Here is a 21,624-nt window from a genome sequence, read left to right as displayed (position 1 = left end):
TTTCTCTCCATTTAGTTTAATGTTAGCAACTGGTTTGCTGTATATGGCTTTTACTATGTTTAGGTATGGGCCTTGAATTCCTATTCTTTCCAGGACTTTTATCATGAAGGGGTGTTGAATTTTGTCAAATGCTTTCTCAGCATCTAATGAAATGATCATGTGGTTCTGTTCTTTCAGTTTGTTTATATAATGGATCACGTTGATGGTTTTCCGTATATTAAACCATCCCTGCATGCCTGGGATGAAGCCTACTTGATCATGGTGGATGATTGTTTTGATGTGCTCTTGGATTCGGTTTGCCAGAATTTTATTGAGTATTTTTGCGTCGATATTCATAAGGGAAATTGGTCTGAAGTTCTCTTTCTTTGTTGTGTCTTTGTGTGGTTTAGGTATAAGAGTAATTGTGGCTTCGTAGAAGGAATTCGGTAGGGCTCCATCTGTTTCAATTTTGTGGAATAGTTTGGATAATATTGGTATGAGGTCTTCTATGAAGGTTTGATAGAATTCTGCACTAAACCCGTCTGGACCTGGGCTCTTTTTGGTTGGGAGACCTTTAATGACTGCTTCTATTTCCTTAGGAGTTATGGGGTTGTTTAACTGGTTTATCTGTTCCTGATTTAACTTCGATACCTGGTATCTGTCTAGGAAATTGTCCATTTCCTGAAGATTTTCAAATTTTGTTGAATATAGGTTTTTATAGTAAGATCTGATGATTTTTTGAATTTCCTCTGAATCTGTAGTTATGTCTCCCTTTTCATTTCTGATTTTATTAATTTGGACGCACTCTCTGTGTCCTCTCGTTAGTCTGGCTAAGGGTTTATCTATCTTGTTGATTTTCTCAAAGAACCAACTTTTGGTTCTGTTGATTCTTTCTATGGTCCTTTTTGTTTCTACTTGGTTGATTTCAGCTCTGAGTTTGATTATTTCCTGCCTTCTACTCCTCCTGGGTGTATTTGCTTCTTTTTGTTCTAGAGCTTTTAGGTGTGCTGTCAAGCTGCTGACATATGCTCTTTCCTGTTTCTTTCTGCAGGCACTCAGCGCTATGAGTTTTCCTCTTAGCACAGCTTTCATTGTGTCCCATAAGTTTGGGTATGTTGTACCTTCATTTTCATTAAATTCTAAAAAGTTTTTAATTTCTTTCTTTATTTCTTCCTTGACCAGGTTATCATTGAGTAGAGCATTGTTCAATTTCCACGTATATGTGGGCATTCTTCCCTTATTGTTATTGAAGACCAGTTTTAGGCCGTGGTGGTCCGATAGCACGCATGGGATTATTTCTATCTTTCTGTACCTGTTGAGGCCCGTTTTTTGACCAATTATATGGTCAATTTTGGAGAAAGTGCCATGAGGAGCTGAGAAGAAGGTATATCCTTTTGCTTTAGGATAGAATGTTCTATAAATATCTGTTAAGTCCATTTGGCTCATGACTTCTCTTAGCCTGTCGACATCACTGTTTAATTTCTGTTTCCATGATCTGTCCATTGATGAGAGTGGGGTGTTGATATCTCCCACTATTATTGTGTGAGGTGCAATGTGTGTTTTGAGCTTTAGTAAGGTTTCTTTTACGTATGTAGGTGCCCTTGTATTTGGGGCATAGATATTTAGGATTGAGAGTTCATCTTGGTGGATTTTTCCTTTGATGAATATGAAGTGTCCTTCCTTATCTTTTTTGATGACTTTTAGTTGGAAATTGATTTTATTTGATATTAGAATGGCTACTCCAGCTTGCTTCTTCTGACCATTTGCTTGGAAAGTTGTTTTCCAGCCTTTCACTCTGAGGTAGTGTCTGTCTTTGTCTCTGAGGTGTGTTTCCTGTAGGCAGCAGAATGCAGGGTCCTCGTTGCGTATCCAGTTTGTTAATCTATGTCTTTTTATTGGGGAGTTGAGGCCATTGATATTGAGAGATATTAAGGAATAGTGATTATTGTTTCCCTTCATATTCATATTTGGATGTGAGGTTATGTTTGTGTGCTTTCATTCTCTTTGTTTTGTTGCCAAGACGATTAGTTTCTTGCTTCTTCTAGGGTATAGCTTGCCTCCTTATGTTGGGCTTTACCATTTATTATCCTTTGTAGTGCTGGACTTGTAGAAAGATATTGTGTAAATTTGGTTTTGTCATGGAATATCTTGGTTTCTCCATCAATATTAATTGAGAGTTTTGCAGGATACAGTAACCTGGGCTGGCATTTGTGTTCTCTTAGGGTCTGTATGACATCAGTCCAGGATCTTCTGGCCTTCATAGTTTCTGGCGAGAAGTCTGGTGTGATTCTGATAGGTCTCCCTTTATATGTTACTTGACCTTTTTCCCTTACTGCTTTTAATATTCTTTCTTTATTTTGTGCGTTTGGTGTTTTGACAATTATGTGACGGGAGGTGTTTCTTTTCTGGTCCAATCTATTTGGAGTTCTGTAGGCTTCTTGTATGTCTATGGGTATCTCTTTTTTTAGGTTAGGGAAGTTTTCTTCTATGATTTTGTGGAAGATATTTACTGGTCCTTTGAGCTGGGAGTCTTCACTCTCTTCTATACCTATTATCCTTAGGTTTGATCTTCTCATTGAATCCTGGATTTCCTGTATGTTTTGGACCAGTAGCTTTTTCCGCTTTACATTATCTTTGAAGGTTGAGTCAATGATTTCTATGGAATCTTCTGCTCCTGAGATTCTCTCTTCCATCTCTTGTATTCTGTTGGTGAAGCTTGTATCTACAGCTCCTTCTCTTCTTTTGGTTTTCTATATCCAGGGTTGTTTCCATGTGTTCTTTCTTGATTGCTTCTATTTCCATTTTTAATTCCTTCAACTGTTTGATTGTGTTTTCCTGGAATTCTTTCAGGGATTTTTGCGATTCCTCTCTGTAGGCTTCTACTTGTTTATTAATGTTTTCCTGTGTTTCCCTAAGTGTGTTCATGTCTTTCTTGAAGTCCTCCAGCATCATGATCAAATATGATTTTGATACTAGATCTTGCTTTTCTGGTGTGTTTGGATATTCCATGTTTGTTTTGGTGGGAGAATTGGGCTCCGATGATGGCATGTAGTCTTGGTTTCTGTTGCTTGGGTTCCTGCGCTTGCCTCTCGCCATCAGATTATCTCTAGTGTTACTTTGTTCTGCTATTTCTGACAGTGGCTAGACTGCCCTATAAGCCTGTGTGTCAGGAGTGCTGTAGACCTGTTTTCCTCTCTTTCAGTCAGTTATGGGGACAGAGTGTTCTGCTTTCGGGCGTGTAGTTTTTCCTCTCTACAGGTCTTCAGCTGTTCCTGTGGGCCTGTGTCTTGAGTTCACCAGGCAGCTTTCTTGCAGCAGAAAATTTGGTCTTACCTGTGGTCCCGAGGCTCAGGTTCGCTCGTGGGGTGCTGCCCAGGGGCTCTCTGCAGCGGCAGCAACCAGGAAGACCTGTGCCGCCCCTTCCGGGAGCTTCAGTGCACCAGGGTTCCAGATGGTCTTTGGCTTTTTCCTCTGGCGTCCGAGATGTGTGTGCAGGGAGCAGTCTCTTCTGGTTTCCCAGGCTTGTCTGCCTCTCTGAAGGTTTAGCTCTCCCTCCCACGGGATTTGGGTGCAGAGAACTGTTTATCCGGTCTGTTTCTTTCAGGTTCCGGTGGTGTCTCAGGCAGGTGTCCTGCTGCTCCTGGGCCCTCCCCCACGGGAGCCCAGAGGCCTTATACAGTTTCCTCTTGGGCCAGGGATGTGGGCAGGGGTGAGCAGTGTTGGTGGTCTCTTCCGCTCTGCAGCCTCAGGAGTGCCCACCTGACCAGGCGGTTGGGCCTCTCTCTCAACATGCAGTTTTGTGTGTTTCTTCTGTTGTTGGTTGCAATTTGGAGAAATATACTTCTTACTGATGGCTACTTCTAAAACAGTTGCTTTAACCCCGAGATTCAGCCACACTGCACAGTGGTAATTCCTCTGGTGATTTGTCCTTTTCATTTATCTATCTCTGCGTACACTCATACCTTTACCCAGTTCATTATGGCTTTAGGTCATCTGTAATTCTCCCATCAGCTGTAACCATTCAATTTTGTCATTTTTATGACTTTTTTTTCTTTTCTTTTTTTCAGAGCTGGGGACCGAACCCAGGGCCTTGCGCTTGCTAGGCAAGCGCTCTACCACTAAGCTAAATCCCCAACCCCAACTCTTTTATTTTTATTGCAACTATGTGTCTCCTTTTGTAGACTGTAGCATCTGAGTCTTTTTCATATTTTTTACTCCTATATCCTCGGTACATAAAATTTAATGAGCAAAGAAAAATGAATGGTATAATTTTTTTTTTTGTTTTGTAGCCGAGAAACACACAAGATTGCAGTATTTTACGTTGCTGAAGGACAAGAAGATAAATACTCCATTCTCACCAATATAGGAGGAAGCCAAGCATATGAAGATTTTGTTGCTGGCCTTGGTTGGGAGGTATTGTTATACCAGCCATTGTTTTATATTTAGCAATGTCACAATATCAATCCACAGATATCAGAAAGCAGTCAATCCCTCATATAAAATATTGGAATACTTATATAAAATAATGTATATCCTCCTATATAATATAAGGTAATTTAAAGTTACTTTTGCCTGGTAGTCTAAATACTGTCTATTCTGCTGCTGTGCTATACTGTTTAAGAACCAGTTACAAAAGGGACTGGAAAGATGGGTCAGTTAGTTCAGTGCTTACCTAGTGAGCGTGAAGACCTGAGGTTGGATCCCCAAGACCTGTGTAAAGCACTGGAGAGCAGAGACAAACAAACTCTGAGAGCTTGCTAGCTAGGCTGCTAGCTAAATCCACAAACTCCAGATTCAACAAGTAACTTTGATTTTGATAAGTTTATATTTAATGCAGTATAGTCGAAATAACATCCTTGGTAGCCATTTTAACTTTGAATAAATTTTTTTCTTATAGTTGACAGTTATTTCACAGACTTGCACTGAAGGTATCTGGTACAGTTGCTGAAGACCATTGCACTAGACTATAAACTTAGAGAGGACTGGCACTTCTTACCTACTTATGCACTTAATGCCAGCATTTTCCAGGGTCATTCCCACTTGGTGTGTGTTCTGAGGGTTACCAGTTAGTTTACCTTGTGTGAATTATAGAAGCTCTCTTGGCCTGTATGTTTATTTCTCACAGGTAATATACTTTGTTACCCAGCAAAGATGACAAGGGTATATTTAAAAATGCCTTGAAAATTATTTTTAAAACAAAATGTGGATTTTCTGTGTGGGAGAAAAATAGAGTCATTACTAAAAGTAAGAGCTACATGAGAAGAAGAGCAAATTGGAAGGACTCATATATACCTTCTGATTTCAGATTTTACTACTAAACAATATTAATGAAGACAATGTAGGATAGATCTGCAGATCAGTGGAATGCAATAGAATACAGAAATAAGCCCACAAGTCTACAGTTAACTGAATTCCGACCTATACCATGCACTAGAAAAGGATTAATCTTTTCAACAAATGTTACTGATGTAACCTAATAGCCATATGCCTGCCAGAGAAGAAGGAAGATAACGGAGGGGGAAGGAGGAAGAGGAGGAGAGGAAGAAGGAAGGAAGAAGTAGTGGTGGTATTTGTTGTAGTAGTAGTCGTCGTCGTCACTGTCTCGTCATCAGGGGCCTGAAGAGATGATTTAGCAGTTGAGAGTTTGATTCCCAGCACCCATGTTGGGAGCCTCAAAACTGCCTATAAACTCAAGTTCCAGAGCACCCAACAACCCTCTTCTACCTTCTGTAGGTACTTGCAGTCATATGCACATAACCCCCAACACACACTCACTTTCTCTCCCTCTCCAACAACAAAGGAATACACACATAATCAAAACTAAAGTAATTTTAAATGAAATCAGATCACATTATATTAAAAGAATTAACTCAAAATAGATCGAAGTCAAAATTATAAAACACTTAGATAATATAGGTGCAGATACTAATGACCGTAGAGTTGGCAGAGATTTCTTATAGATAAGGCTCTAATTGCATGAGCAAGAAGGAAAATAGTATTCATCAAAATTAAACCTGTTGTGCTTTAAAGGACACCATCAGCAAAGTAAAAGAACTCCACAGATTGGGGAAAATTCTTGCAGGTCATGTATTTGAGAAGAGATTTGTACATAGAATATTTACACTTGATCTTAGCCAAAAGGCAGAGAAGTGATACATAGAATATTTAAAGAACTTATACAAATTAAAAGGTAGAATATTTTTTAAAAGTCCAAGGTCTATACTAGTGAACATGCCCACATAAATGGAATTTCACAAAATTTCCCTAGATGAAAAACAATAGGCAGTCAGCAGCTGTTGGTAAAAGAAAAAAATGCAGATACCACTGTGTGAAATAATGCAAATGGACTAATGTTTGAAATCCTTCAGTTAAAAAAAACTGGCCACAGGACTATAGGGTATTACTCTAAAGATAGGCAAGTGCCCAATGAATCTGTTAAAAAGACTCTTGACATCATTAGCATCAGGAAACTAAAGAAAACAACAATGAGTTTCTGTTCACACCCAGCAGGATGATTAGAAAAAAAGTCAGGGGGGTTGGGGATTTAGCTCAGTGGTACAGCGCTTAAGGCCCTGGGTTCGGTCCCCAGCTCCGGGGGGAAAAAAAAAAGTCATATGGTAACTTTGGTAGGATTTAGAGCAATCTGAATTCTCACGTTCTGCTCTAGGAGACATAGTTTGAGTAGTTAAAGAGAGAGCTGACATATGTCCAAGTTTGGGTTACTATTGCTATGATGAAACACCATGGCCAAAGCAACTTGGGGAAGAAAGAGTTCATTTGGTTTTCACTGCCATGTCACTGTTCATCAATGAAGAAAGTCAGGACAGAAACTCAAACACGGCAGAAACATGAAGGCAGGAGCTGATGCAGAGGCCATGACTAGGGAAAGGGGACATGTTCCTTACTGGTTTGCTCTGCCTGCTTTCTTATAGAACCAAGGACTGCCAGTCCAAGGATGGTACCACCCAAAATGAGCTGAGCTCTCTCCCATCAATCACTAATTAAGAAAATACGCTGCAGTCAGATCTTATGGTGGCATTTTCTCAATTAAGGTTTCCTCCTTTCAGATTACTTTAGCTTGTGTTGGGTTGACAGAAAACAACACCATGTAACAAAATAGTTCTTGTGTGTGCTAACCAAGAAAAACAAAAGCTTAAGCTTATAAAATCTTACATAGATGTGTTCACTGCTGCATAATAACCAAAGGTGAGAAAACCCATATGAATGCCCATATATGAACGAATGGATAAATAAATATAGTATCCCATACAAGCAAGTATTTGCTATAAAAAGTACTGTAGGGGGGCTGGGGATTTAGCTCAGTGGTAGAGCGCTTACCTAGGAAGCGCAAGGCCCTGGGTTCGGTCCCCAGCTCCGAAGAAAAGAACAAAAAAAAAAAAAAAAAAAAAGTAATGTAGGGTTGGGGATTTAGCTCAGTGGCAGAGCGCTTGCCTAGAAAGCGCAAGGCCCTGGGTTCGGTCCTCAGCTCCGAAAAAAAGAAAGAAAAAAAAAAAGTACTGCAGTGCTTCATTTTGTTTGTCAATCTGATGGGATTTAGAATCACCATGGGGAAAAAAATTTCTGGACATGAGGAGCCATTTAAATTAATGAGGTAGAAAACTCCACTCTAAATTTTTGTGGCATTCTGTGGGCTGGGAATCTCAGATTGAGTAAAAAAGAAAGCAACTGAGTACAGCATTCATTGCTGTCTGTGGAAGATTGCAGTCTTCCTAATTGTGGATACAAATGTTCCTCAGCTGAAGAAGCCAATAACCTAAAACTATATAGGTAAACAACAGCTCTTCTAAAACCAAAGAACAAGGAAATGGTCCCTTAGAAAAACTGCCTATCTATGTCAAAGGTCAAATAGGGCGCCTAGACTTCCATCATCACAGCAATGAGAAGCTCCCCACACTGAGGTACTAGCAGATCGAGTGAGAAAAGGCAAAGAAAGCCAATGTTTTTCAGCTCTTACTAGAACAACATTACCTTAGCTTCTGAGTGTCAGAGAGGTCCAGGAAATCAGCCAGTCCTACAACCCTGATACTAATATATATTGTGTATTGTATCATGACCTAAAATGTTTCCAGATCTTTATACAGATCAATTGATATTTTTTAAATGTACTTAAGTGCAGTTAAATTTTGTGATTGTTTTTTCACATTTTTTTATTCTAGGCGGTAATGGGTACTTGACTAGGAAGCTGCAGAGTCATGAAGTGAAACACTCTAGCTGCCTTAAGAGGCATGCATCATAGGTTTTTCAGGTTAGAGTCCATGGCTTCTGGCACACTGTATGCCTTTCAGTTCCTAAGAAACCTAGGTTCTCCCTCAGGCAGTGAAGCCTTCAGGCTGCATGTATTTCTCTGTATGTTTCCTTAGAAGTCAAGGGAACATGGGAGCTTCACGAGACAATTGGTCTCAAACATTAGTTTTGTGTGCCCTGCGTAATTTGCAAGCATCATTGTATCCTGGCAACTACAAATGTATTGATCCTGGCAATTGCCAATATATTGTTTCTGAGAAGGCTATAAAAAGTCTGATTGCTCTAAATAAAAAGTGTCACAGCCTTAGTCTTGGTCTGGCCCCTCTCTAACTGCAGCCTGGTTTAATTCTCCAATGGGCCATATTAGGTAACCTTGGCCTGCTGAGTAAGTGCAAGTGCTTACAGGAAAGCAGTTTTGTGAATACATACAAGATATCTAATTGATCATAATGTGAGTTGGCATTGTTTTATTACCCAATGTCATTTCAGATGTGATTTTTACTCTGACCTTAGTGTCCCAAAGCCTTTATAGTTCACTGTTAATACCTAGTTACCTAACATAAGGGTCACAGTAAACAGTAGTTGATTTCATTTTTAATTAATTAGCTCCTACTAATTAGAGACCCTTAAATACTATTTTAAAAACAGACTGAGGTGAACAAATCACCCTAATAAAGTTATCACTTGGTATCTGTGGGGATTGGTTCCAGACACCCTTCAGATGCCAAAATTCACAATACTCAGATCCTTTATATAAAATGATAGCATAGTACACATTTTTCCAAATAATATATGAATTACTTATAATACCCAATAAAATATAAACAGTTTTATCCGTGGATGGTGGCACATGCCTCTGATCCCAGCACTTGGAAGGTAGAGACAGAACAGAATTCAAGGCCAGCCTAAGCTAGGTGAGACCCAAAATAAAATAATTATTTTAATGCTCTATTATTTAGAAAATATTAATAGCAAGAGATAAAGCTTTGTGCCTGTTCAGTAAAAGCTTACTTTTGTCTGAATACTTTCAGTTTAAAGTTGGTTGAATCTGTACATGTGGGCCCCTTAGACGTAGAGAGCAGCTGTAGTGGATTTTTGGCTGATAGCATACAAAAGACTTACTCCTTTCCCCGCTTCATTGAAAATTTATTTTTTTCACTTATATATTCTGCTTATAGTTTCCCCTCCCTCTACTTCTTCCCACATCCCCTCTCATCCAGATCACCCCTTTCTATCTAGGGGATAATAACAAAATGTAATATAATAAAAAAACAAACCCTACCACATCAGAACAAAAATAAACAGAAGGAAAACAGCCTAAGAGAGGGCACAAGAAACAGACACTCACTCACACAGTCAAGAATACCATAAAAAACATGAAACTGGAAGCCATCATATATATGTACAAATGACCTGTAGAGTAAAACAGGAGAGATTTTTTTTAAAGGAGAAAATGAAAAAAAGTCCTGACATGACACTATGAGGCAAGGACCCTCCAGAGATGTCTATCTGTGAGTTTGCTTTCTTGCGGCTATCTGCCTTTGGGCATGCAGCCTCCCCTTAGAGTAGTTTGTTTCCCAGTCTGTTTTCCAGACTTTCTTGGAGAAAACTAAATTTTACTTTGCAAGTGGTTATCAATTGGAGACTGATTCTGAGTTTGCGATGGGGTACATGTCCATTTCTTTTAGCGCTACGACTCCATCTGCTGCAGGCCCCGTACATGCCACCTCAGTTTCTGAGTTCAGATGTGGCTCAACCTTACTGATGAGAAGACCTTGTTTGCCTGGTGTCCTCTTCTCTTCTGTGGGCTTCACTGAGGTTTGAGGGACGAGATATGATGGAGACAACCTGCTTAGGACTGGGTGTTCCAAGGTGTCTCCCTCTCTGCACATGGTCCAACACTGGCTCCTGTCTGCTGCAGGAGGAAGCTCTTCTGATGGTGTCTGAGCAAGGCACTCATCTAGGGATATAACAGAATGAAAACACCTTATTCCTGATGCTTTTGTAAAGTGAAGTTTTTCTTTTTCAACAATTTTAAGGTTTTTTTTTTTGTTAATTTTTACGTAGTTCTTCACTGATTCTAGGTAAACCTTACAAATCACTGTGGCTTCATGGGAGGACTGCAGAAGAACAAAAGCACTGGACTGACCACTCCATATTTTGCTACCTCTACAGTAGAAGTAATATTTCATGTATCTACAAGAATGCCTTCTGAATCTGATGACTCTCTGACCAAAAAAGTAAGTGCTAAGGGGAAAAAAATTAAGTCATATTAGTTAAGAAAAGCAATACGTAAAATACTAACATTCAGTTGGTCGAGCCCTGTTTATAGGTGAAAAATTTGTTTCCAATGCCAGCTTCAAAACCAGGATCATTGTGTAGTAAATTGGATTACATTACAAAAAATGTAATGATGTGATTGTACGTTACTGCCTCACTACTGAGCCAATCCTCTTCATCACTAAATCCCTATATTTGTCAACCTGTAAACCTGCTACTTTATATCCTTGGGCCTTAATTCCCATGTCTTCCTTCTTGACTTCATCAACTGAATTATTATTTTTGGTTTGCTATTGTTGTTATTGTTGTTATTGTTGTTGTTCATTTGTTACATGTCACTTGTTTTTCTGTTTGTTTGTAGACATAGTTTTTGCTATGCAACCCAAACTGTCCCTGAATTCATTATCCTTTTGCCCAGTCTCTTGAATGGTGGAATTATAGGTGTATATTAAAACAAACCTGGGTCTTATTCTATTTCATGTATTTGATTTTTAAATTCTGCACATATGAATTCATGTTTTCTCTGTTTAGATTATTTTACTTAGTATAATTTCCTTCAGGTTCTCCCATGCTGCAGCAAATGGCAGAATTCTTTTTAAAGCTAATTAACGTTTCATCACATACACATATATCACATTTCCTTTATCCATTGCCATGAATGAATGTTATCCTGGTTTCATTCCTGTTGTAAAAAAACTTAGGGAAGAAAGATTCTATTTTAGTTCACAATTCCAAGTTACAGTCCATCCTTGTGTGGAAATCAAGGCCGGAATTTCAAATACTATCCACAGTAAAGAACAGAGAGCAATGAATACACACGTGCTCGCCCACTTGCTTGCTTCTGCTTAGCTTAACTTCTCCAGACTTACAAACTTCAGCAAGCCCCATCTAGGGAATGGTGCCTCCCACAGAAGACCTCCCCACGTGAGTTTATTTAATTAAGACAATTTCACATAGTCATGCCCCCAGGTCAACCCAATACAGACACTCCTTCACTGAGACTTTTTTCTCAGATAATTATAGATTATGTCAAGTTGATAATTAAAGCTAGCTATCACAGATTATAGAATGTTTCCATTTCCTAGTTAGGAATATGCTACAAGAAACCTGGGAGTGCAGACACCTTCATGATGTCTTAGCCTATTTCACTTTGTCAACCTAACACAGCCTACAGTCATTTGAGAAGAGAGCATGTATTAAGGAATTGCCTAGATCAGATTAGCCTGTGAACATGTCTTTGGAAGAGACAGTCCTTATTAACTGATAGAGGAGGGCCCAGCCCACTCTGGGCAGCACTATCCTAGGCAGGTGGTTTGGGATAAATATGAAAACCCACTAAAAGTGGACTTCTTAAGTGAGCCAGCAGGGAGTATTTCCCATGGTTCTTGCTGCATTTTCTTTACTGTGAGATGTTCATGCTTGAATTCTTGCCCCGATTTCCTTCAGTGATAAATTGTAAGCTGAAAGCTAAAATAAATCCTTTCGTCCTTTTAAGTTGCATTGTTTGATCACAGCAACAGAAATGAAACTAGAACAAGTGGTGATTTAACCTCCTTTCAGTATATACACAGAATAGTGATTGTTCATATGCAGTTCTTTTATTTAATCATTCTCTATACCATTTTCCATAATAGCTTGATTTCCACACATTGCACCAGTTATGAATGAGCGCACCCTTTTCCCATACTCTCAGCAGCATTTACCTCTTTTTTTTAAGAGCCTTTCAGCAAATCTTGTATTGGCTTCAATTCTACACTCTTTGAATAACTTCCCCGATATTGACCACTTACCTTTCTATATACCTCTTTGGTGTAACTTCTCTTAGGAGAAATACATGTTCTAGTCCTTTGCCCAATTTTTTTTATTAAATTATTTTATTTATTTACATTCCAGCCATTGCCTCCCTCCCAGTCCCCCCTCCCACAGTTCCTCATCCCATTCCTCCCCACCCCTTGCCTCTGAGAGGCTGTTCCCTACCCCCTACCAGGGGCCTCAAGTCTCAGGATTAGGCTCTTCCCCACTGAGGCCTGACCAGCAGTCCTCTGTTATTTATGTGCCAGGGACTTCGAACCAGCCCCTTTATGCTACAGAGTGGGTGGCTCTGTCTCTGGGAGCTCCCTGGGGTCTGGGCTGATTGAACTGCTGGTCTTCCTATGGGGTCACCCTCCCCTTCAGCTTCTTCAGTCCTTTTCCGAATTCAACCATAAGGGTCCCCAAGTTAAGTCCAATGGTTGGGTGTACGTATCTGTGTCTGTCTCAGTCAGCTGCTGGTTCGGCCTCTCAGAGGACAGCCATGCTAGACTCCTGTCTATAAGCACATCATAACATCATAGCATCACTAATAATGTCAGGCCTTGGAGCCCTGGCCCATTTTGATCATCTGTTCATTTTTCTGCTTATTGAGTTGTAAATGTAAATATTTTTCCTATTAACCCTTTATTAGATATGTGTTTTGCAGGTTGTTTTTTTCCAAGTTAGTAGGTTGCCTTTTTACTTTGTTCATTTTGGTTTTATAGTATAGATATTTGATGTAAGAAACAAAAATTATTGCTCAAGCCAGTGTCAAGCTATCCTTATTATATTTTCAAGACTTAGATTTAGGGAATGGTGGAAAATACAAGTCTCACTCATTAGTTTGCATGTGGAAATCTAGGTTTCCTGTTCCATTTATTGAAAATGTTATCTTTCCTCACATATATTATTGGGATCCATGTTGAAACATTTGTACTTATTTACACGTTTTCTATTCTGTTACCTTGGTATCAGATCTATTTTTATGACAGTACCATCTTGATTACTGTGTGTTTGTCTTAATTTTTTTCCATGAATTCTGACTTAAAATTCCTTTGTTATTTCCTGAATTATTATAGTGTCAGTAAGACAATAAGCATCAGAAACAGGCCTCAAAAGGAAGAAAAGAGGGAAAAAACCCTTTCTCTGACTTTCACCTACCCCATTTCTACCCAAAGCAAACTATAGATACTAATCAGCTCTTGCCTTGGAACTAGCCATAAGTCAATAGTCTAGACTACAAGCAAATCATGAGACCCCCCATTTCAGAAGAGCTCCCACTCCATCCCCATGGGGAAAGAATGTTTCACACAGAGAACAAGAAGAATCAGCAGACAGTCTTCAGGCTTTACTGAGTTCCTCCCGACTCCACCCATTAACAGTAGTCATATTCTTAGTCCAGAGACATTTCTGCAGTGTTTCATGGCTGTCCCATGCAGTCTCCATAGAAACCCAAAGGACAGTGTTCAGACAGTGTCTGGATAGCCAAACACACATGGCTTCCCAGAGAATGGCATTGCCAGAAACAGCGTGGAAGCTCTCCACGCCTTCTTCATATCTTACCCCATACCTCTCTAATGCCTTATCTCGATTGCCAGCTTCATTGGATTTGGAGAGAGTTCTGGAGTCATTTAACTAAGGAAGGAAGACTTGACTCCTCCCCAAAATGCCATATATTCTCTAGGCTGCAGTTTCTGACTAAAAAAACAGAAGCCAATTAAGTGCTGGGGTTTCATTTTCTCTGCTTTCTGCTCAGCACTGAGGATCCAGTCTTTATCACCACTGTTTCTTTCCTGTTGTAATAGACTGTATTTTTCTGATACATAAAGCAAATAAACCCTTCCCATAAGCTGCTTTCTATCAGGTATTTGGTCAAATTTAATTAACTAGTGCAGCAGTGATTCTCCACCTTTTTTTTTTAATGTAATAATTTGTTTAACTTCAAAAACATTTCAGCATTCTAAACACACACACACACACACACACACACACACACACACACACACACAAAATAACAGAATGTTGTAAATTGCGTTTAGGTACAGAGGGCTCTTGAACTTCCATTGATGTAGTAGTTCTTCGCTTTGCTGACAACAATGAGTTCTACAGTTTCTTTTAAAAGTTTAAAATCTACTGCACTTAACTAAAGGAAAACTCCAAGCACTTCTCATGCCAGCTGACTGCTCCCCACCCCCGCCTCCTCAACCAAGAATGTCAGCAGAATGCTATGCCACTGTGTACAAAAACAAGACTCCCTGAAGCTAAACGGATGCCCACCGCAGTGTCAACTGGTCCAGCCTCACAGTGCATGCCCTGAGCTATGGCCCCTTCCAAAAGGCATCTTCCCCACACAGCCTCCCTGCTAAACAAGAAGCTTCACGAATCTGTCTGGGTTGTTTTGTTCTCTTTACAAACTGTAGGTATGCACAGTTGACAACTCAGGATTTCTAGCCAATAGCCATATAGTTAATGTTAGGTTTTAAATTTCGGCACGGACAGACACACCCAGACACCATGGATCCACGTGGAGAGGTTTAATGAGAGAAGAGTAGAAGAGCGGAAAGGAGGGCAAGGACCGTAAAGAACAAAGAGCAAGGGAGTGGGGAAAGAGGGGGAGGAGGGGCAAGCAGCCCCTTATAGAGTCAGGCACAGCTGTCTGTTGCTAGGTGACTGTGGGGCAGAGCACCTGCTGCCAGGTGGCTATGGGGGCGGAGCTTAGACAGAATACCAACAGTTAACACTACCTTACTAATTGAGAACAAAGTGCCAGAAACATCTTCAAATGACTTGTCACACCAATAGCAAAGTGCACTGAGTGAGGAGGACACGAGAGTGCCTTTTCATTTTAACAATGTTTGGAGCTATATACAACTTTGATACAGTTTCAGGGTGCTCTGGACACCCATGGCCACTTCATATATAAACCACTGACACTTTGAGAAACTACAATATGATCGTGATCAAATTTTGTAATTAAACCTAACAAGGGCAATAGACATGACTCAAATAAGAGATGCATCAATCACAGCGCTCCCCTACTGTAAGGTGTTCACGAGGAGACAGTTTTTATTCATCTCCTTCCCCCTCTTCCCCTTTCCCCTTCCCCTCTTCTTCCACCTTTTCTGGGCAACTTTAGTAGGACCCTTGGCACCATCTGGACTTACAGTCAGCAGCATCCTTCTCATTCTTCACCCTCAGCATTGCTGCCTTGGTAATGTAAGGCTGCTTTTCACTTTTAGGTTATTCCACGTCTTACCAGCTTTTTTGCCACATCGCCAATGGAGATGCCAGGGTTTGTAGATTTGATCTCAGGGGGCGAAATTTGGAGCAGAATAAGAGAAGTCCAGACGGAGGTCTTTAGGAGCATTCAGGTCCTTCTTGCCTTCTTTAGCTGGCCCATAGTCTTTCATCTTCCGATCATAGCATATTTTATCCGCGTTTGGCATTTCATCAAACTTGGATTTCTCTTTGCTAGACTTCCACCTCTCAGAGCACTTCTTGGAAAACTCTGCAAAATTGACTGGAACCTCTGGGTTTTTCTTCTTATGTTTTTCCCTGCATGTCTGCACGAAGAAGGCATAGGCAGACATCTTGCCCTTTGGTTTCTTGGGATCATCTTAGCCATTCTGACTGTATTGTTCGCTAGTCTGGGCAGTGCAGGGCACGAAGCATGGCTCAACGCTCCCTAGCTTTTCGCTAGCTGGCAGTTCTATACCTTCTTAATGCTGCAACCCTTTCATACTGTTCCTCATGTTGTGGTGATCCCCAACCATAAAATTATTTCATTGCTACTTCACAACTGTAACTTTGCTATTATTATGAATTATATATAATGTAAATATCTGATAGACAGGATATCTGATATATGACCCCAAAGGGATCAAGACCCACAGGTTGAGAGCCTCTGTAATATAGTGTCTCTTATCCTATATTCTTTATAATTCCCTATAATAAACCAGTGAATATATTCTGGATTTTGTGGTCAGTGAAGCACATTTGTTGACACCACCACCACCCCCAAAAGAATAAGGTTTTGAGAACTTTGATTTATAGTTAGTGTCAGAAGCACAAATAAAACAACAGACTTTGGCTTTTGAAGAGTAGCAATGTTCGGAACTTGGTTCTTTAACACTGTCTATAGATAGAATTGGCTGGAGGACACCCAGCTGTTCTCTGTTGTTTGAGCATTGCTTGCGTAGCTCACACCTTGTGTCAGAAGCTTGATATTGAGTGAGAGTAAGGAAAACCTAATTCAAGGTTAGGTCTGCAGACATACCTGTAATTTTGTAATATAATTTCAAGTCAGAGAGTGTGACACATTAACTGTTTTTTCATTCTTATCACTGCTTTAGATAGTAAGGTTGTCTGTAGTTCTGTATGAATTACAGGATTAGTTTTTCTGTTTCTCAAGAAAGCTATTGTGATTTTGGTAAGGATTAGCAAAATCAGTATTGTAGTGAATAGTATTGATATTTTAACAATAACAGTTCTGTGGCTTCATGAACACAAGGTATCTTTCTATTTGTATATCCCTTAGTTTCTTCATAAGTTCTAGGTGTTCCTGAACATACAGCATTCTCCAGTCTGCAGATAAACTTATTTCTCAGTTCATCTCTCACTCATGTCATCACCTCTCCCTCCTATTCCAAATTCTCCAAACTTACTTTCTGCCTCTAAAATTTGCCAATTCTAGAATAAGTAGGGGCATATAATATCTGTCCTTTTGTGCTGTCTTATTTAGCCAGATATTTTAAGGTTTTATGCGTGTCATAGCACACATTAGAATTTCATTCTTTTATATGGCCAGCTATCTAATTGTATGTACTACATTTAATCTACATATTTGCTCATAGACATTTGGGTTGCGTCCACCTCTTGTTATTGTGAATAATACTGCGGTAAACATTGGCATACTGTTTAGATGCTGGTTTTTAATTCATTTTGGCTGTATACCTATATTGTTGGGTTCTGTACACACTGTATGTAGAACTATCTGAAGACGTGCAATATCAGCTGTACCACTTTCCATGTCAAGCATGCACAGTGGTCTCAGCCTTTCCACACCACCATCAACACTTGTTAGGAAAAAAAAAAGCTGTAGACATCCTAATAGCTACAAAGCGGTTATTTTTGCTTGTTTTTGTTTGTTTGTTTGTTTGTTTGTTTGTTTTGGAATAATTTATCTGTCTATCCCAGACTTTTGAACTCACTGTGCAGCACACACTTACAGTCCCCCTGCCTCTCCCTTTTCACCACCATGCCTGTCCCAAAGTGGCTATTTCCTTGTAGTTTTAATTCAGATTTTTATAATACCGGGTAATAGTGAACGTGTTCTCAAGTGTATACTGACCACTTCTTTACACACTTTAGAGAAATGTCTTTCCAAGTCCTTTACTCATTTGTTTGTTATTTTTCTTATGTTCTTATAGAAGTTCTTTATATATTATAGACATTAGTCCCTTGTCTAATATATGGTTGATCAATATGGACTCAAATTTAATTGTGCCACCTCTGCTTTTAATATCAATCCAAGAACCCATTGCCAAATCCACTGTCATGGAGATACATGTCTCTATTTTGTTGTGAGAGCTTTAGCTCTTAGCATTTAAGTTTTCTCTGCCCACTGAGCTCCTTGTAGTGTAGGGAGTGTGATGCAGAGTTGCATGGAAATGCCCAGCCTTTTGATCACTATTTGTAGAGACACTGCTGCCTTCTAGTTCATTAATCTAAATGTCTGCCCTTACACCAGTTGCATACTGTTTTGATGGCTACTGCATTTCTAAGTTTTGGCGCAAGAAGTATGAATTCTCCATCTTTTGTTTAAAATTGTATTGACCTTGAACATCTCTGTAAGACTCCATATAAAAAGCTTTAGAATGGTTTTTCTATTTTCGCCAAATCTACTGGAATTGTTCTACTTTTTTTAATTAGCAAATACAAAGTAAGAGCTTACATAGGATGTTTTCATACATATATAATGTATTTTGGTCATCTTCACTCCCTCTGTTACATTATTGAGATTTTGATGAGGATATCTTGAATCTGTAAATACTGTCATGTGCCTTTGGGGATTTTATTGCATTTTAGAATTGATTTTGTCTGTGGGGTTGTGCAGTAGTCATGGCACACATGCGGGGGTTATTGAGAACCAACTCTTACCATCCATCCATCTATCTGTCTGTCTATCTTGTGCTTCCAGTGGTACAGCTCAGACTGCCAGGCTCAACAACAGGGACTTTACCCACTAAGCTGTCTTTCTGGCCTGTTCTGGTCTTTATTAAAGTGATGCTTGTTTGTTTGTTTGTTTGTTTGTTTGTTTGGTAGGAGGAGGTGTGCACGTGCTTGTGTGTATGCCATAGCACATGTGGAGGTCGGAGGACAACTTGTGGGAGTTAGTTTTTTCCTTCTGTCATGTGAATTCTTGACGTTGAACTCAGGTTGTCAGGTGGTCAGTCTTGGCAGCAGGTATATGGCTGTAGTTTTTTAAACTTTGATAATATAGGCATGTGCCTTGCTGTTAAAATAAATATTGTTGAAGAAATACCCAGCCTAAATTGGCTTTTTTAGTTAAAGCAATTTTAATTTGTCCTTCTTAAAATCCAACAGGAAGAAGATATAAATATGATCTCACAATTCAGTATACTTAAACTTTCTTTTCATAGAAATCAAAAACAAAACTTGCTTGTTTTTCCATATCCGCATTTTCACTTAGCAGCCTTACGTTTTAGTTTTATTGTAATATCCGTTTCTTTGTAACAAGTTAAATGTTTAAACTTAATCATAGAAGCCAATTGTCTTACACCAGTTCTTCTTAATAAAAAATCACTTTCTGTATTGGTATTTTTTCTCCCGAATTTAATAAATTCCACATTAGTGGTAATAAGTTGAGGCCTAGAACATGTCCTATTACAAATGAACAATTGGATTTCATTAGTTTGTCCCCCCTGTCCTTTGTACATATATCTTCAGGTGTGTTAATCCATTCAGTAGACACATTAATGAGCACTGGTTGCAGTGTAATATTGGAGAAAGTAAAGCTTGTTGACCTCAACATGGAGTTTAATACCTCTAATTAAATTAGATAGTCGACAGTCAGTATAAAGAAATAGCCATGCCTCTGGCAAGCTAGAATTATTTATGATCCTGGTTCTACGTTTTAAACTTAGTAGGGGGAAAGTCATTTATATCCATTTTATAAAAACTAAAACATTCTGGCTTCTTATTTTAAATATGTGGTGGTTTTGATCCAGGAACATTAACTTCTCATTCTGTTTAAAAATAATTTAAACATTTTATTTTCTCAGAATGAGAAGTTAGTGTTCCTGGATCTATTTAAGTATAACATTGTTTAATGAAGTGAAAGTTTCTCAAAGCTCAAGATAATAACAGCAGAATTTTTATGACATAGCCTAATTTTTTAACAAATTACCATTCAATCTAATAAAGCCTCTCTTAGAATATTATGCCACTGTATCAAAAACTGTGATATAACCCAGCCAAAGCCTTCTGTTCTATAAATTATTTCTACCTGAGAAAGACTGATGGAAAATGGTTAAAAATAATTTCCACTTAACTGACTGTATTCACCCTAAAAATCAAAAGTGCTGCAAGCCTTGGATAAAGTGCTGAGGAGCCTCTCTCGTCTCCGCTGTCTCCTTGTGGCGGCCACTTGCTGGCACTCTGCTTCCAGGGTAGCTGAATCATCCTTTTAGAAGTTTGATGGAGATCAAGTTGAGATAATTGTAAAATACTTAGTTGGACTCTCTAGGCCATCTTTCATTTCCTGAACCCCCAAAAGAGGAAGAAGAAGTACTCTGTTTAAGTCCATTTCCTTTGAAATACTATTAGTGTAATGGACAGCAGGCCATGTCTTGAAACTTGATCACAATACTTTCTGAAATAAATGGCTTGTAAAGGCTCTACTTGGTCTAATTTTTATTTCAAATCTATCTTTATCTTAATTTTAAAATAAAATTAGCATGTGAGAGACTTTCCAAAGAACTATAAGCTAAATATAATCTGAAAAAATTTTAAACTATATGGAATAATAACAAAAAAGTTTTTATTTTAATAAAAGTGAGAGTTAATGGATTCTATGGAATTGTTATTATTTGCTTTCTGTCACTCTTAATAAACTCCATTATTAAAAGAAAGGGTTTAGGGGCTGGAGAGATGGCTCAGTGGTTAAGAGCACTGGTTGCTCTTCCAGAGGTCCTGAGTTCAATTCCCAGCAACCACATGGTGGCTCACAACCACCTATAATCGGATCTGACACCCTCTTCTGCTGTGTCTGAAGGTAGTGACAGTGTATTCAGATACATATAATAAATAAAGAAATCCTTAAAAAAAAAAGAAAAAAATAAAGGGTTTATTTGGCTTATATGAACCAATTACTATTCATCGTTGAGAAAAGCCAGGCCAAGAACTCAAGCAGACGCAGAGGTAAGAAGCATGTAGGAATTCTATTTAGTGGCTTGCTCCTCATGAGTTCCTCAGTTTGATATAGATATATAGATATATATTGATATATGATATATATACATATATATGTATGTGTATAATATATATATATATATGCCAGTCTGATGGCCTCATTATCTTAGCTGCTGTTCCCTCCTCCCATATGACCCAAGCTTATGTCAAGTTGACAAAAACTAACCAGCATAGAAATTCTACTTGTAGTTTCCAATCAAAATATAACACTTAATGTTATAAATTCTATTCAATGTCATATTCTACCCACAACCCCAACTTTTTATAGTGTACTGGTGACAAAGATAGAGGATGGAAATAGTATCAGTGGTCATATGCTAGCTTGTCTCACCACCGTAAGCAACTTGATCTGGACAGGATAGCTGTAGCTTTTCTTTGCACACAGAGTAAGGCTTAACTCCAGTGTTCCCATGTGCTTTGACCACCTTTCTACTTACCCTCCGATCACCGCTCCTGTCATTTCTTACTCATTTACCAACCTGCTTTCACTCTTACCTTCCACCAAATCAAGGTTGATCACCTTTCTGAGGCTCTGTATACTGAAGTGTTTAATTAGGCTGCATTTTTCCTCCAAGCTTCTTTATTCTCATTATTCTCACACTCCTGTGACTGTTTCCCCGTAAAATCTTTTCAGATCATTAGAGCTAAAGAACCCCCCATACTTAGCAACACTGTCACTTTGCCCTATATTGCCTTTTTAAATCTGTGTGGCATATGCACACATATGTACTAAGTCATCTCCTTACTCCAACATTATTTTCTTTATAGCACTTATCACTGTGCATAGTTACCATATTGCTTATTTTTATTATTTAA

At 38.9% G+C, this 21,624-nt stretch overlaps 1 protein-coding gene and 1 long non-coding RNA gene across 2 annotated transcripts in view; both read left to right on the top strand.

Moving 5' to 3' along the window:
• Ralgapa1 (Ral GTPase activating protein catalytic subunit alpha 1) overlaps positions 1 to 21,624 on the top strand; it is a 274,127-nt gene that overhangs the window by 194,914 nt on the left and 57,589 nt on the right. Inside the window, 2 exon segments of the mRNA NM_020083.4 lie at positions 4,269 to 4,392; positions 10,329 to 10,484. Of these exon segments, the coding sequence (NP_064468.4) occupies positions 4,269 to 4,392; positions 10,329 to 10,484 (280 nt within the window).
• Positions 15,873 to 20,708, top strand: LOC148005252 (uncharacterized). Its single transcript, XR_015623040.1, has 2 exons — positions 15,873 to 19,081; positions 19,633 to 20,708. It is a non-coding gene; the product is annotated as an uncharacterized LOC148005252 (long non-coding RNA).

This window comes from Rattus norvegicus, chromosome 6 (genome assembly GCF_021556685.1).
Source record: "Rattus norvegicus strain SHRSP/BbbUtx chromosome 6, alternate assembly SHRSP_T2T, whole genome shotgun sequence".
In the NCBI taxonomy this organism is placed as follows: Eukaryota; Metazoa; Chordata; class Mammalia; order Rodentia; family Muridae; genus Rattus; species Rattus norvegicus.
This window is presented reverse-complemented; position numbering and strand designations above follow the sequence as displayed.